At 33.8% G+C, this 18,981-nt stretch overlaps 1 protein-coding gene across 1 annotated transcript; it reads left to right on the top strand.

Moving 5' to 3' along the window:
* The first annotated feature begins 2,068 nt into the window (after positions 1 to 2,068).
* On the top strand, positions 2,069 to 15,775 carry MS3_00002065 (uncharacterized protein). The gene is made up of 4 exons (XM_051209623.1): positions 2,069 to 2,236; positions 2,278 to 8,632; positions 9,524 to 9,629; positions 10,656 to 15,775. Exon 4 carries the CDS (start codon positions 12,260 to 12,262, stop codon positions 12,899 to 12,901), a length of 642 nt encoding a protein of 213 aa, XP_051075080.1. The 5' UTR covers positions 2,069 to 2,236; positions 2,278 to 8,632; positions 9,524 to 9,629; positions 10,656 to 12,259; the 3' UTR covers positions 12,902 to 15,775.
* The last annotated feature ends 3,206 nt before the right edge of the window (positions 15,776 to 18,981 follow it).

The following is an 18,981-nucleotide window of genomic DNA, read 5'->3' on the forward strand; positions in this document are numbered from 1 at the left end:
TTAACTCTAAAACATCTGCACCTCAACCAATAACCAGTGGTTAGGACAACACAAAATCACATCAGTACCGAATTAGTGTGAGTTTCTTCCTGTTTATTCTTTATTAGCTTTTTACTCTTCTGTACACTATGTTGACTAGCAATTAATATTATTTCTCCACTCGTTACCTTATCTACAACTCGTATACTTGTGTACCTTACGCCTACTTTAATAAACAACTGTCCTACATTATACCCTTCTCAATGCTTATACTCTAATTGGCAAACTACACTTTATACTATAGTCAATTAAAGCACTGCATCTATGTCTTACCCACAGTCCATAACTTGTAACTGTCTGATAAGCTTGTAAAGTGGTACTTATAGAAATGGTGTTTCCAACAGGATCTGAAACACAGATGATTGTGTGAGGTATGACATATATCCAAAAATAAGCTTCAATGAGCCTAACATCACAAAAGGAGGGAGGGTGGAGTTACTGACCAGCAAGCATTGATGGTAAGGGCGATGACTTCAATCCACCCGTGTTTGTGGGGCAGAACATTTTGTATGTATCAGGCTCTTTATGATCGAGAATAAGTCAATCAATCTGTGATATAGATTGTCTTCCTACGCTCACCACTCAGACTCATGTTTCCAGTTTTATTCTGGACTGGCTATTCTACTAAGACAACCTGTAACATGCTAACTCGGACTTTTACACTAGGATTGTGTGGTTGGCGTCAGATGGGCAAAAGAAAGAAGGAAAAAATTAGACAATAGAAGATAGTTATTAGTATTCTTAACACTTCACCCTCTATATGCACACTCCCTTCTAATGAACCGCTTTCCTTGTACCAACCTGGACTTTCCTTCATGTGAGCTTACTCCAACTTCTTAAACGTCACAACTCACTGCTCTTTATTACTACATTCTCTTATATGGAGCTTCTGACTTCATTTCACTCTAACAAGAGATAATATGAATTTATTCTGATTTATTATACCTCTGTCTGTTCTACTGAAAAATGTTAAGCAAGGTTTAGAGTTCATATCCAAGTGCCTTGCTGCTCTTCTGTTTCTCTTTTTTCTTCAGAATCTTGCTCCGAGGGCACAGCTATGGAACTTCTGAAGTCTGGAACAAACTTGATGTACGCGTCTCATTCAGGTCATGGTTTACAGCAAGCAAACCACGAGTCTACTTTATAACAACTACAAACTTAATAAGTTGAGAAGCATGCTGTGAGCCAAAGAGTGTTGTAATTTGTAGATCATGCCTGTAAAAATGGCGCGTACCTGCTCACGCAGAAATACATTATTATTATTAACCGCCTATTCGGTCCCAATCAAACAAGACGCTATGATTTTACATTTTGTAGTCTCATTACAATTTCGTAATTTACTTATTGGAATCGGACGTCGATTATTATATTTTTAAATGCTTTAAGTGATTACGAATTTGTGTAATTTGAATCCTATCGATCTGCATATATTTCCAACCTACAACATACCACAGTTCGTCACTACCCTTAAATCACCCCTATAGCAGATTTTAATGCATGTGGACAAATGTGGAAGCACGTCCGACCGGAAGAATGTTGAGATCTTAGATAGAGTGAATTCAAAAGACGCCAGAGGATTTTAGGGAGCTTGGAACTCAGATCAACCAGCAATAAAAAGGCACATTGAAATCTATTCAATTTGTCGATCTAGCAGCAAGATCGTAGACAAATATAGGACCAAGAATCAAATTAGCGGAAGATACTATCAAAATAAAGAAGTAAACAGTGATAGGTTAAATGTCAAAAGTAACTAACCAAGCTGTGGGTCATCTGTGAGGAAACTCAAACACTGCACTTCTAGCTGAAGGTTTGCCGTTGATGTGGTTCTTTGCATTTTAAGGTGATGTCGGAGACTAGTATTCCCATAATGAATGGAAGAAATAAAAATAATTGGGTATAAAATTGGTATCGATATATCTTAAAGGTTTATCGACCTCATGATTTGTGATCATGTTATTGTTTTCGGATGTCTCATCTTTTATGTGATGGTTGACATTTTTGTTTAACCTTGTTGATTCACCATGAACTAAGTTATCCCGCATCGTTCAGATGTTTTCAATGGGTGCTCCTATTTTACGCTGTATTTTCCTGTATCTGGCATACCGTTTCTTTGAAAACGTAGCTCCATATAACCTGTATGTTTACGCTCAAAATGGACTAATTGTTCCCGTTATTGATAACCCTCCAATTTTAAACGGCAAGTGAACATGTAATTTTATTATTTTCAAAAATATGTAGAAAATGGCCCATTGATGTCTGAAAAACACTACCGCATTAATGAGTTTTTTCTAAAATAAAGAACGTTTGACTTGATTCTTCGTTAGAAAGATGAGGCACGTCATTTCGGCCTGGTGAAACACTGCTATCAGAACAATACTTTTATGCATTCTAAGTTGCATAATATAATTTATTCTAGCGAATTTGTATGTATTATAATGATGTGGCATGCTCGAATTTCTATCGCGCTTGACAAGAAATGTGGTGCTTTTTGTTAATTTCTACCTACCATACATAGGTTTTGTTTTGTATCGTACATCTCTACAATTTATTTTATTTCTGGTAGTACTATGGGACGCGTATTCTGTAGTGAATTTTGCAGTAAAGCATCAGTAAACCGATAGGAATTGTTGATGGTATATTTTGAGAATTTTAGGAGGTGACTGCTACTTTTAAAATAAAGAAACTTACATAATATTTAATCTTCAGCATATCAACTTTTACCCTACCTGTCCGTCCATACACTGATTTCATATTGTCCAACTACGAAGGCTTGTGAACACTGAGTGGCGGTCCATGTAAGGCTCTATCAGTGTCACATTTACATTCACCATTGGCAAGAGCTTCCAGAGTGAATTTCTATTTGCAGCATTTTCTAGAAAATTATTAAAATAACCGTAGTCATATCAAATTGCTTTTTTGTTATACAGCTAACTGCGAGCACACTGTACGGGAAATTCAATACCAGATAGTGCAGAATGGGAAATCGGAGAGAGACAAATCACCAGGCAACTCACTATATTTAAGAAATAAAACATTTACAAACCATCAGTTTTATGGGACTGATGAAGACGGGAGAATAGTGTCTGCATATATTCCACAGTGTCGTCTGGACCGACCAGACTTGTATGTTGCTAGACAGTGTAATGAGTATGACTGCTTTTGTGTCAATGTAACCACTGGAGTAACACTATTGGGTACACGTGCAAGCCCTGTTGAAGTAGGAGATTGTTCTACAGGTATGTGTATAAGTAATTGACGGTTTAAGATTTTTCTTGCGACTGATTCTAATAAAACTTCAGAGCATTTTAGAAACCATTTGATGGTTATATTTTAACATTAGTGCAACGCTAAGCGTTTTATTTGTCTTTATCAGTCATACATAGTGAAATACAGTCAATCAGCGGTAATTTACGTAAAACCTGGCATATATGTCCATCAGTTTGTTGCCACACCATAATATCAGAGCTTGGTGAAATTACCGAAACGAATACCAGAGGTGCAGAAGTAATAGTATCAGTGGTAGTGGAAAATTGGAAATATACGATATGAAGCAGGGAGAAAAGATGAATTCATGAAATAAACAATATAATATAATTTTAGGACTCAAGGTCTGATGAAGAACAAGTGAATGTATCTGCTTGATTGCGACTGGTTCTAAACAATGTCACTCGACATTTCCAACCATTGGTTATGGCAATCATGAGGACCTCAGTTAGGTAACCTGGATCTTATCTATTTATTTATTTGAATACATATTCATTGGTACAAGGGGGAACCAAATACATATGCACCACACAATAAAAATAAGGTTGTGAAGAGATTGAGAATGTAAAGTGCGTATAATAAGAGGACAACAATGAACAGAAATTAGTGTATCGTAGTGAAATAATAATAATGGGAGAGACAGTTCAGTATATAACCATAAGAAATTCTTTCAGCTAAAGAAGTTACGTTAATCTTTTACGAAGGAAGTAAGAGCAAGTTACGGCAGGATCGCCACTGACTACTATTCTGAGCCATGTTTGATGACGTCTCTAGCCACTGTGTTGCATCATCCCTAGGACTCCAACCAAGAGTTCGTAAAAGACCTACAGAACCTAGTCCTGTACAACTTTGTTTTATACCACGACACCATTTCATACATTGGCCACCTCTCTGCTTTTTCCAACCAGTCCCAGCGTCGGCAAATAATGCACGACGAGGAATTCCCTGGGACGACATTGAATGAAACAATGATGAGAGGTGATTGTATTCCCTCAATCTACCTGAGGTGTTTGTATATAGGGCTTTCAAGATCTAAGTATATGGCTCAATGCAGTTGTCAGAGTCTCTAAGGACTGATTTCAGGTCTTGGCTTGGCAACCCTTAACTTTATTTCAACCTACTTCCACACGGTGAAACTGCTAGATACGTGCGTTTTTGTGTGAAAAAGTTACAGTAAAAATTTAATAAAAGGATTGCTTCCTAATTTTTTTAGACTTTTTTAGGTTTCGTGTTTGCTTTTATATTAATGTTGTGCAAAATATGAATTATTGTTTAACATGACATGTTTCAAAGGTGTTAAGAAAACCAGGACGAATTGGCATGAAGTATATTACACCGTAAACAGACAGTAGGACGTCTCACTTTCCCTTCATGTGACACGACATGGGCTGTGGTTCAAAATTCGAAAAAATTAGCAACAAGTAACTAGATCGGTTAACCCTAACGTAGTCATCACTTTTCATAATATTGGACTCATGCGTATATTACATTACAAAGTTACGTTAATTCCATCGTTAACGTAATTTCCAGATAGTAACCAGTACCATATTTTACTTTTCAGTGTTGGTCAGAATCTACAAGCTACTTATACTAGGAGCTACACTACTTGTTGAGACTGATCACCGCCTAGTAATTGAGCTATGCAGATTATTAATTTACTGTGGTGACTAGTTTTGTCTTGATAGTTCAGTGGCGGTAATGTGAAGATTGATGACTCATGCGGGTCACCTTAGGAAGATAAGTGTTTATTTTGACTAAACTAAGCGAGCAAATAAGTGTGGTTCCCTTCAAACACTTAAAATAACTGTGTACCTAATGCTTCGAACTGTATGGAGGATTTGTATAGTGTCATGGAATATACTCATGGTCCTTTTCTGCACTATGTATATATGCATTGGAAACCTTAGTTGTTTACCTGTTTCCATTGATTAGTGGCTTAATCTATGATCTCTATGTCTTGTTTATTTGCTTAACTCTTTGCATATTTTTTATTTCAACAATGACGGCTGTAACAGCTTAATTTGTTATGATAATTTAATGAATTGGTAACTGGCATGACAATATATTTCAGCACAACTCGTTGGCTCTCTAGGTTGGTCCATTTCTAATTTAGTTTTTTATTTTTGTAGCTAAAGATTTATTAATTATCCCTATGGGTACTAAGGCAAACGATTTGTACCAATATCTACAGAACCAGGTGCAGACTGTTGATTGTCTTATTAAGAATACTGAATTTCTATATAATCGACTGAAGCTTACTAAGAATACAATGAGAATCTTGAAGTATGATGTGAGCGGATTTTCCGTATGTATAAATTCCATCTCAGAGTACCATAACATCAATCAGTAATAAAAATTTAATGTTTCTTTTAGTCAATATCTTCAAATTCTAAACTTTACTTTTGTCTACTCCCATAAGTTATTCATTTTTGTGTTTTCTTTCAGCCGTTTATTCAGTTTTGCTTGCTTTACACGCACGAAGTATCCTGCCGACTTCTGTTGTTGGCGAACCGCGTCAAGAAAGTTCATCTGAGACTGGTGATGTTGATGGTGTGCTATGGGATTCCGATGCCTCCTTAAAGTTACATATAAAAAACAGCATAGAAAGAATTTTACGTTCAGCTGTTGGATTTCAACAAGTAACAAGCGTTACTCGCATATCCGCCATTCCAGATGTTCAAAATTTGCATAACAGTTCCGAATTTGCATACTATCAAGTCCAGCTGACCTCTACTGGTCATAGCTCTTTGCAAGCACCTCAGGATCTTTTGGAAAATCGCCTTCACGAAGGATTTTTATCAGATGTTGGTCCTGTTGATCCACGTATAAGCTATGTAAAAATCCTAGAGCCTAAAATTCCAGGTAATGACTTCAGTTAACTTTGGTTTGTAATAAGATGTATCTTTTGAATACATATAGTTCAAAATATAGGTTAAAAAAGCTGTTAGGCACACAGAAAGTGTTTAGTAATATTCCACTTCTAGAAAATAATTAACCAGGTGATACTGCAATAGATGAAGACAGAGGTGGAGAGACCCCATGTATTTTCATGTAAAATTACAGAATGCTTTGGTAAAATATGAGAACCATACATTAAATACTTCGTTTGCGAATTTTCATCGTTTGTCCTTCACATTCTGTATGATTCTTCTAGTTCAAAATTCCTTTTCTTCTCTTCCGTTCTCTTCAACTCGATCTTCTTAGCGTTCTGCTACCAGGGTTTCCACTTCCGATTGGTGTTACATACTGATTGTGTCTGTCGCCATAAGTAGCATACACCATAATACCAGCGGATAGTTTCTAATACATCTAACTTATATTTGTGTATGCGTCCTAATGTCCTCACTCAGCTCCTTGGCCATTATAAATCCATAATGGGCATAAGAAGAATGATAAGCACAAATAAAAGCACGTATAGTTTTTGGTTAATATTTTGACAAAGGTAAGTTAGCTCCTCTTAAAAAACATTTGATTTAGGCTACCATGAATGTATACGTGCTTTCTAAATTATACTCTGAGATTACTGATTCAATATTCATAGGTTGCGAGTAAAACGGACGAAAACAGCATATTTCAGTTTCAGGGACTGTGAACTTGAATGTCTATCAAACGTTTTAAAGAAATCGCGTACGTACAATACGACTTCTCAACTTTCATTTTATTTTAGGTTCTTTCAGATTAGCATGCGTGAGAACCAATGTTAGACACGGGGATAAAGTATTTACTTTACAGATCTAGGAAACATTTTAAAAGAATAATTTTACTCTTACACACAAACTGTATACATGTTTTCCTGATAAGCTATGAGTTGTGGACATTTATGGGTCAATAATAAGCGCCATCTCCTGAATGCTCAGACATAAGTAACTAGTTTTTCGTTATCTAATAATAACACACAGTTTAGTAAGTAAACTAATAGGTTATTATACCAATCTGATATTAATTACTAGTGGTGCCCCACATGCTCCTAAAAGTAAAATTGATACTCATTCAGTTTCTGTTAAATGTAGGTTTACAACTCAGATGGGAAATTTTGATTTTGTATTCTGCTCTCTGTCACGAATGGTTTAATCGCTCCATTATGTTTTAAATAATCTGTGGTGATTAATTTGTTCTTTGTGTAAGAATTGTTTGTTATGACACTTAAAATTATTCAGCAGATTGATGATAAGTATCGATTTTTCATGAAATTCATAATATTCGATTGTTTACACATAATAACCACAAATACAAGTTGATACTATACTGTTCAAGGTTCTTCTAAATATTTGTCATGAAGTGCAATTGAATTTTTCCATTTTATCGGCACTTCACACGACCGAATGACCAATGCCGAAGTTAGGCATAAGGTAATAAGAAAATATGGTATCTCGATGAGCTTGTGGGTCTTCATCGACTGAGGTAGCCAAGGTTTGTGTTACGTACTCTTAATCACTACTTACCACGATACATAATACTGCTCAGAGTAGTGATAAGTTGGAGGAAAGCCAGAAGAGACCAAACCAAGATATGGCATCAGTCCTTGAAGTCACTGATAACTGTATCGAGCCATGTTGTTGGATGCAGACTACCTGATTGATGTCTTCACGATTATCTTAACTAATAGTTGTAATTGTTGAGTGGTTGCTTAAAATCGGTCATGATGAAGGAGATGCATTCACTGTCTTCCAGAGTTTCAGAATTTCTTCACCTGTACCTCTTCACCGCTTCTCTTCGAACCATATTCATAGTGCTTAGTCTTTTTCATTATCGTTGCTGTTACATTTTCTTAACTCTTTTAGGAGTTATTATGTTAACTTCATCTCATGTTAGTGTGGTATAATGACTTGAGCTAACACACGTTTGTTCTAGTTTGAATATTAACTACCATCAATTGAATGACTGTCCTGAAGGTTTAATTAAATACCTTTATTAGTGCGACCCGTTGATTGTTTGTTTTTGTCTTATTTTCTCTTCCTTTTTTTCTCACAAGTCATTCAAACTCATATTGCATAGCTTTACGTCTACTTTTTGTCGAATAGTAGATAATTTCCTTAATACCGTAACTTATCACGATATATAGAAAACTACTAGTTTTTTTATTAGATTGTAAATTCAAGTCGGCGTTTAAGGTTTGGTCAACCGAGTTGTATCATTAGCTCTTACATGAAACGTGTCACTGAAACTGGATCAAACAAACCTGTACTTATTTATTCAGTTACATTATTATTGTTACCAATATCAATGATTATTTTTGGAATTTATTTTTCCCTTATCCGCACGTCTTATCTACGCAGACCCAGCACCTTTAGCATCTCATGAATCTGAAGATTTATTGTCAGACAAACAAGTAAGTTAGAATTTTGCTTTTGTTTGCATTCAATGAAGCGATTGGTTTTTAGATGCAATATTGTTGTTAACCTTTCAGTAGTAACCTAGGAGGCGGGAAAAAATAAACCTACTAACTCTAATATACATTCATTTGTTGTGCTTTCAGGCTCACACTTTTGATACGAAAGTCAGTGAAAATACTTGCTTATTCAAACAGAAGCCTATGAACTAGGGTTAGAATTCACAGTCCTTGAAATATCAAGTCGACTATTCCACTTTAGTCATTATCTTGAATGTAACTTTTTAAAGAAGGAAATATCTAATTTTTGATAAATTATCTTTGCTCCATCAGTCTACTAAAAGCGTTAGGTAATTGAAATAAAACTAAAATGACCTAAATCAATCGTTTTCCCTTTTTGTTTATATTCTTACGTATTATTAAATAAGAAATAAGATTATATTCATATTCAACTAACCCATTTTCATCACTTTTCTTTCTTTTTTTCTTAAAAAAACTACTTATTCACAAGCTATTCTTATTTCACAAATCAGTTTTTAGTTGTTTACCTAAAATGTAACTGAACTACAAAAATAAAAACAATATTATTAACAATGATAATAAGTAATAATAATCATAGTTCCTATAATAAACCTTATTCATTTTAAAGTTTAAAATAACCGTTAACATTTCAATTAGATTGGTATCCTCCTAATTATTACTATTTTCGGCTATCAATGAATATTTTAATTAAAATATTACCTATTAAATTTAGTTTGTTATATATATATATATATATATATATATATATATATATATATTCTCCTTTATATGACAATTAAATATCTTAATTTTTAGTGAATATAAATAGAATTCAATCCTAATATTTTATTTTATAAATGTTTTATTTAGATTAATTTTCATTTTTCTGAAAATGAAATATCTCAACAACAACATCAACAGTCTAAATCTTTAATACCAACAGTTGGGCATAAAATGGTTGCAGTGAGAAGTTCAGGTAACTATATATATATATATATATATGCTAACTTTTACAGTCAAAATAATCATTATTGTAACATTCTTTATGTCTACTATCCTTATCATTGAACATGTATTTTTTGGGGGAAAATCTATAAAATTTGTCTGTAAAGATGTGTTTGATATTTTTTTCTCCCAGTTTTTTTAATATCTAAGAATTTTATAGAAATGTAGGTAGGTGAAAATTATCCGTTTGAGGTTTGCGCGGTTATCGTAACCAGTGGTTAGAGACTGGATGATATGGCTTAACATGGTCGTCAATAGTAGAGGTCCATTCACTCTTTGTTTTTATTTTAATTCTGAGCTCTAAAATTTTATCCTTGCCTTCACATCTAATCTTTTCTATCACTATTTGTACTGCTTGTACTATTATCACTTCGATTTCTTTTGGTAATTTTATCTCACTGTGCTAATATAGTATGACAACGTGAACCGACGCAAATGTGTTAGGTTCTACAGTCCATATGACTGACAACTGTTTTCAAAATCCTTTCTCTATATTTAGGTACAGAATTCATATAAAAGTCATTCCACTAGACTTAAATACAGTCGTTTGTTACCAGTTTAATCCACTGAAAACTTTTTAGCGTATAATTTCACATTGAAATTAATTTCTGACCTCTGCATATGCGCACTCCAAGTAATCGTTTCTGTGTAAAGAATGTTTTTTTCCTAAAAAAAAAAACCATCAGTGGTCTTCAAAATTTTAACATGCACTCGTTCTTTCAAATAGTTGGAACTGAAAACAGAGCAGTTAGATACAACAAGCAGACGAGTGTATAGAGCCTAAGGAAAGTAAAATCCAAAACCATAAGTCATTAATTTTTTTTCTGTATGAATTTGCTGCCTTGTTTCAAGTATGGATTGTATCATCATAGCTCAATAGTTTTATTCATTAACAATTTTATTCAAACGACTTTTCCGTTACTTGTATTATTTCAGGAAGCATTCAGACATCTTTCGTTTTTATCCTTTTTTCATTTTATGACACTTTTGTTCATAGAAACGAGCGAAAATTCCTATCTCCTTTCACATGAAGCATCAAGTTTAAAATCTTTAGGTCCTAAATCATCATCATCGTCATCCTCCGAAAATGTAGCACATAAACTTGGACCTTTTGAACCGAATACTTTAAGCGGCGGTGTTTCAGCTGTACGTCAAACCTCAATACATAGTAGATCACTTCATCAGTCATGGAATTCTGGGACATCAACATCAAAAATTTTAAGTCAACCTGGTGTAATAACTGGTAAGCGTTTAATATCATAGCTAATTAATTTGTGCTCTTAGATTGTATAATACTGCTTAAAGCATGATTTCATGGTCTATGCAATAAAAACTTTTACTATCGCTGATCATTTTCGTCACACTTATTCATTTATTTTTCACTTAGTCGAAACCTACTAACAATATTAAAACTATGTATGCTTAATTCTGTTTTATCTCGTAGTGTAATTATAAATTTTTGAAGTTTTATTCATTGTCTAAGCTGAAATGTCCATAGTAGTAACATTAGTACTAGTACTAACGTTAGCTTACTGTTCCACTTAGATGTTATAAGAAAATTATTGTTGTGACTGTGATGCTGCAGATTAGAGATCATCGTTTTATCGATCGATTCAATGACACGGAAAACACGTACGAACGGCCTAGAGTCTCGATTGGTCCCGCTTCCTTGTCTAGCCCAGCCAGTTAAGTCCAGAACGCAAGTCTTAGCCTCTGAGATATGAATCATTATATTTCAGACATACTCTATTTATATACCAAACAAACAAACCACACACAATATTTAACGAGTGAAGTAAATATCGACCAATAGGGAATGTCCATTTAACGTCCAAGGACACCATTAGACTTAACACGATAATTATTGGTATATTCCTCTGCATCCCTAACAATTTTATAGTAAATTCTCATTTGTTTTAATCTGTCCTTTAGTATATGTAGAAAATTTCATTCTGTCTAATTGGTTGCTTAAGCCGAAGTATGTAAATGTAGAAGGGTTCAAGCTTGTAGACTAGTAGCTGAAAGCCGAATACTTTAACTATGGATCAGAATACTATATTATATAAAGTACAAATCTTTGGGATAGTTTGATTAAAACGTCTGACATATTGTTTAAGTTATTTACTATTACGTGTTGTACTTATATGTTTGAGTAAGGCAGTTAAATGATGAGTACTTTAGTCGTAATTGACCGCTATTCCTGTGTTTTTAGCTTGGAAACCTAGTGAAGTTAATTAAACATTATCGTATGTATATGACATAAATAGGATACAAAAAATGCCGTGAGTTATTCAGTGTACATTCGAAATCCGTTGCGAAAATCTTGTAAGGTTAACTTGGGTATTGAGATTTGTTGATAGCAGTTGTTAAAATTGTATCTCATCTGAAATTTCCTATTGTGTGCATATCGTTTTGGTTAACTTCGTGATGACCCAATCGGTCTATACTGGCCGGAACAATCGTTCCTCAAGGTCCTACCATGCCAGACAGGTTAACTGAAGAGCTGTGTGACTTAAAGCAGCAAACCCAAGGTACGATGACAGATTTAAGGTCAACAAGAACCAATCAACATCGAGGTGTACAGAACAAGCTGTGAACCACATGTGGAGAAACTCGAACACTTCACTTTTACCTGAAGTTTGTGCTGATGAAGTCATTCAGAAGAACGATGAAAGCTCCATTACCAAACCATCCAGCTCAGAGAACAAAACCCCATCAAAATATAAGGAGGGGTCAAAATCATCTTGTGATAACCATAGAGGGATTAGTTTGACTAACATAGCGTCTAAAACACCAGCCTCAATAATTATCGGGCGCCTAACAAAAAATTATGAAGTGAGAATAAGAGAAGACCAGTCTAGCTTCAGACCTGACCGTGGCTGCGTCGACCATATTTTCACCATTCGTCAGGTTTTAGAACACAGGAATGCTTATCAGCGTCCGAAAATGATGGTTTTTGTTGACTTGAAAGCAGCATTTGACTCTGTTGACCGAGAAGTTCTGTGGCAGTGTCTGTCATTTAAGGGTATACATCAGAAGTGCATAAACCTTATGAAGGCTCCTTACTCTAACACTACCAGTCTACTCAGAGCTTATGGCGAACTGTCATCTGCTTTTGCGATCTCGAGTGGTGTCCGGCAGGGCTGTCCATTATCTCCATTTTTGTTAGATTTCATCATAGACCTAGTGAACTTACGTCACTTATGGCGAAGGCGAGATATCCATCTATCAATTAAGGGATGAGTATACTGAGCAGCAGTTCGTTCTGTTTTACTTCATGACTGCGAAGCATGGCCATTAAGAGTCGAAGATACTCGTAAGCTACTAGTATTTGACCACAGATGCCTTAGAAATATTGCTGGCGTCTACTGGGACCACCGGGTAAGTAATAGTGAGGTTCGACGCAGGGTATTAGGGAATGATGGTAAATCAGTTGATGAGGTTGTGAATCTTCATCGACTCAGATTGTTGGGCCACGTGTTTCGTATGCCTGAACACCGTTTATCATGATACGTAATGCTGACTAGTGTTGGAGACGGATGGAAGAAAGTTAGGGGTGGCCAAACCAAAATGTGGCATCAATGCTTGAAGTCACTAACTTCTGTTTTGAGCTATGTCGGTAAATGCAGACTACTTGGTTGGAGTCCACGCAACTATTGTAATCAATGGTTGGAGACTGTGTGATATGACTCAGAATCGATCACAATGGCGTCGGTGTATCACTCTTTATCTTCCCTTAAACCGTGAGATTAAGATTACTTTATACCTTTCTTTCTATAAACTAATTCTTCTCCTTTTATCGTGTCCGTATATGAAACGTTTCTTTTACTACCATTGAAGTAACTGCTTTTATGAGTTTGGTGTTCATCTTGTTGTGCTACTGTGGTATGGCAACTCGACCCGATGCATATATGTTACTGGTTCTACTCTGTGCCTTAGAAATTCGTGGATGAAATTTCGACATAGAACAATGTAAAATAAGTTTCAAGTAACAATCAATTTTCTGACACGTCTTTTTTTATATGTCTGATTTTCTATACCTAATGGGATTGCACTGTGACGTAATTTTTGTCTGCTTTTGTTGCTTCCAATTTCTTTTCCTACTATTCTAGGTATCGTTGGAAGTGTAGTACTTGTCTTACTATTGTTAATTTTGCTTATTCTATTCTGTATTTATCGTTTACGTAAAAAAGATGAAGGATCTTATGCTTTGGATGAACCGAAAAAATTACCCACAGTTGACACTTATACAAGAGCACCAACAAGAGAATTTTATGCTTAAAAAAGTATAACTTGAAAAAGTGTTTCATAAATTGTATATTCATTTTCCAGCCTTACACATCCATACATAAATTAAACATGAAGTTGTTATATTACTCTTCCTTCCGTTCATCATATAAATATATATAATATTGATTTTGCCAATTAGGTATCTGATTATTCAATGTAAGCTAATGTTTTATATTGCCCATGAGCAAATTCATTTACTTTTGTTACATTTGAAGGTGAAAGGAGGAGGTTGTTTTTTTCTACTGACTTTTTTCGACTTAAATTAACATTACTGATTTTTGTAATTGTGTATAGTTTGAGCTGACGTCTAAATTTCTTCTTTTTTTTAACTCTCCATTTTCAACATGAAAGTAATCTGAAATTATTTTCTCTGTACAATAGTATACAAATGCCTGTAATACATTTTCTAATACTATCTTGTCCGTTCCAATTATTATTTTATCATTTTTCATTTTGTTTCTAGTAAGTGCAATATTAAAATTATTATTATTATGTAAATGCAGAATATGTATAAAAGTCTTCTGAAAGATGCGCATAATCAACTCATACTACTATTACTATTACTACTACTATTAGTAGTAGTAGTAGTTGTTGTTGTTGTATTTACCTTACAACCATGTCTTTTTCTTTGTTGCATTAACGGTATCTCATTTGATCTTTTTCTAATATATTTTACCTTAATTTGTATATTTTTCTCTCTCGTAATTTAATTCGTATTGTTATTATATTTAAATATAATGAAAATTGTATAATAGTTGCTGCTGATTGGCGTGTTTTTGTAAACCTTCGATTTACTGAGTGTCTATAGTTATATTCCCTAATGTGCAAATTTATTTATTTAAGTGTTACTATTATTTCTATCTTTTCTTACCTTATCCATCAAAACAAACTAGTTAGAAGTCTACCTGTTCACTTTGCTAATATCCTTAATATTTCATATTATTGTCATTTGTGCATATTTTGTTTATGATTGGTTTTCACAACAAAGTATCCTTTTTTTAATGTGCAGAGACATTGCGAATTTGATTTTTCCTATAAAAGTTTCTAGTCTTACTCTAATTTGTTTTTTTTTCGTTTAGTTTGTATTCAACATGCTTATATATAATGGAATAGAACTAATTTAATAAAATATATTGATCTTTTAACTTGCAATTGTGAATCATGCTGAAAAGTATACCCAATATTGGTAAATCTACATCAATCCAAGTTCTTACATCTTATATTTGCATAGCAAAAGACGAAAGTGATATAGCTGAAAGTTGTCAAGATCACGAGCTGGTTGTCAAACAGATCTCAACAATTTTCACATAACCTTTATACGAACAACGGAGTGTAGTGAAAATAGTATTATCCATTACAACGGAAATTCAAATAAAAAACAATCCAAAGTGAATACGAATAGCATCAAAAGACAAAAGGCTTAGGATGATATTAAGCTTAATATATTGAGGAAGTTAAGGGACCAATAAATCTGGAATGCTTTGATAGAGACATATTTTTATCTTAATCGTAGATCACGATTAAAATTCATCCTAGGGAGTAGGTTTACACTACTTGGGACAGCTGTCATAAACGAAGTGACCTGATATGAGTAAGAAATTTCCCAATCTCATCAACTAATTTACCATTATTACTTAGTGTATCTATGCTTAATTTTAGCATTACTCCCTCAGTGGTTCCGAGTTATTTGAAAAGTGCTTTGAAGAAATCTGTCATCAAATACTAGTAGCCAACCTAACATCCCTCACAGTCATGAAGTAATTTAAAACGAATTGTAGTAGTTGTATCTTTGCTCCTATTCATACACGTATATCGCATGTACAACAGATGAAAAGCCAAACGGGCACCTGGGATTTTTTCGGACAATACCCTAGGCCACATGACTCCTCATAGTTAGACTGAGCACACCACTAATGAGGCTGTGGTATTTTAAAGTCGTTTCATTTCGGTGATATAATGCACGATCTGCTACATATTTTTGAACAATCTATTCGGTTTCTGTCTTAAATGATATCTAAATTTTTGACACGAACAGGATTTAGATTTCTGAACAGTGTCTTTTGGTGTATTGGTAGTCGTTCCTTTTTTTCTAAATCTTATCACCTTCAGTGGGTATAGTATCAACAGGAATGGAACATAAGACAGTGTGATGCAATTTGTTAGTGCTATGTGTCGATGAACTGCTTTATCAAATCTTCCACTTACCAATATATAATTACCATTGTACTACTGTTTCCAACACCTTGCACTAATTGAGATATGTGTGCCGGTTACATTTATACAGTCTTTTCTAGCCACCAGTTTTCATGACGGTCATATAAGCTTTGTGTAAAGAAGTTATGCGCATTATTGTATTTACAATGACCAAGATGTTTTCATAACATGTTTTTACGTTCAATTTGGAAATTCAATATCTTTAACGTTGTACTTAGTGAAATAAGTCACTCAGTTGACGAGACCACTTTTTCTTGAATTTTGACGGTGACATATTGAAAATGTTTTATGAAATAACCAAAGGATTTATCTAACATCAATTCATGACGAAAACATTATTTCCAATCTAATGACTCAGATACTTATTGGTTAGAGTACATTTTGGGTAACGGAGCTTCAATTTTTCTCTTTGTTACACTTTTTGTTATAAGACAGCACTCAACTATCACTATATCGGTAAATAAACACAAGTGAAACACCTTCTTATGAATATACATTAAATATATTTCTTGTATATTAGAATATTGCAACATTTAGGTCGCGTAAACATTTCGATTTCTAATTCATCAGACTGGAATGTATTTGAAGTTGTTTAGTCTATGAAATTTCTTATGTTTTTGGAGTAAATAAGTTACATCCTTGGTTGTTAGACAATTCAGGGGATGTAACTTATATAACCCTTATCCATAGTTGAAAATTATTGTACGGCGGTTTTGATTCCCTACCACCACCCCCGTTGATGAGATATTTTAAGGTGTAATTAAAAAAATTGAAATAGGTGATTGGTGAACTTGTTTTTGTGTGTGCTCATATGATGATAAACAAACCTTTTGTCGCCTGTAAAATTTTGTTAATTGGCTGTAAACTGTGCATTGTAATCTAATTAGTTCAAATTCAATTAGCATAAGGTGCTTTGATTGGATATGAGAATTTGCATTTTATTTTGAATAAATAATTTTGTCTGAGTGTTCCATCCGTGTGTTGATAAAAAATTTTAACTTTGAAAAGAATAGACATCAATTTCATTCGACTACCCTTCTATACTCCTGTCTGTGAATGTATATTGGAATAAAATGTTCATTTAAATTTCTTTCGATCAAGTAGAAATGGAACTGAAGTTGTTAGTTATCGTGTCAAGAGAACTAATATTTATATTATCAGAAGGGGTTTTATAGAGATTTTAGCAATTTTATGATTGGATTCATGAATCAATTGAAGCTAGATCACCATGGAAGCAGTAGACGGCCGTTTCGTCCTAATATGGGACCCCTCAGCAGTGCGCACCCGCGAGATTCGAACCCAGGACCTATCAGTCTCGCGCGCGAACACTTATGTATATTATTAAAAGATAATTTAGGAAAAACTGATAACCATTTTTACTAGTTGGTAATAATGATTACTGGACTTGAAACGTAATCAAATGTTTAATGCACAAGTAGTAAGCTGAATTTCATCTTATTATCTCCGTGATTTATTTTAACACAGTTTGATCTTGTAATAATTGTTATATGCGTGCAAACATTAACAAATGATCGTAATAAAATAATGAATAGGGTATGTAATGGTCAAGCTAAACGTCAAGGATCGGTGAATGAATAAACTTTCACGCTTTCTTGATCATATTCATGATAGGGTGATTTTGCCAACAGGAATTCATAATTGGAAAAAGTTTTTTTTCAATTTTACTTTGAAAACGGTTTTGTTAATAAACACAAGATTATAATTTCTTTATTTTGTTAATCCATTAAAAATAAAAAAATATTTCGAACCATACATTTTACATTCTATGTAGTTGAGCAGTATATAATTAAGATAAGAAAAACTTATCTATGTATGCAGTAATGTAAATCAACCATTGCTTTTGGTTCTTTTCACGTAATGTCAATAGCAAATGTTTTGTAAGTACTCAGTCTGACCAAATCATTATCTTAATGTTTTGATATCATTTGTAAATGAGATCGCATATATATATATATATATATATATATATATATATATATATATATATAATGTTACTATAGTTATTTTTCTACAAAATATTGAGCCAATGAATAATATAACTATAGGTTACTTATCAGACGAGAAAAACTGACTAATCTATGAGGACAAAATGATTCATTAAACAATCAGTCATTCTTCTTATTAATTCAGAAGAGTTTGTTCATAAATAACACATTCGAATCCTGAGGTGGTGAAGAATGTTTTGGTATAATACGTTAATAGTTTAATACATTAAACTTCCCAATTCAAAGGATACATATAACATTTTCTAGTTCATCTAAATAATGAAACATTCCAATCTATTAATATGTTTTCACTGTCGAATGACTGATTTAAATTACGAACACGAAGTAATCATAACAGCATAATCATTTGAAATATTCGAAAATCTTGTTTTTAAATTCACTTGGTGCATCCTGTGCGGATTGCTTTGATATTACCTTAAATCACAAGCATTATAAGCAGATATCGAAGCAATACTCACAGTGTGCACATATGCCAATAAGTGACTGATTAATTGCAGTCCTAAACAACAATGTGAAGATTCAAGTAAATAATACCAAGTGAATCTAAATTTCATCCCATTGCACAAGCAAGTGGCTATCAGGACTCAGTAGCTAAGTGGATAATGCGATGGCGTTTAAGACGAACGGTACTGAGTTTGAGTCTTGGGGTGAACAACTCTGAGATGCAGGTACATCTAGCTGACGAGTCTCAATTAGGACGAAACTCGCATCTTGGATTCCACTGCTAGCCACTATCCATCATTTTTTATAATGCTAGTTTGTTTTATTTATCACTTTTTTCTATATGGATAA

The sequence above is a fragment of the Schistosoma haematobium genome, chromosome 1, assembly GCF_000699445.3.
Source record: "Schistosoma haematobium chromosome 1, whole genome shotgun sequence".
NCBI classification, from domain to species: domain Eukaryota; kingdom Metazoa; phylum Platyhelminthes; class Trematoda; order Strigeidida; family Schistosomatidae; genus Schistosoma; species Schistosoma haematobium.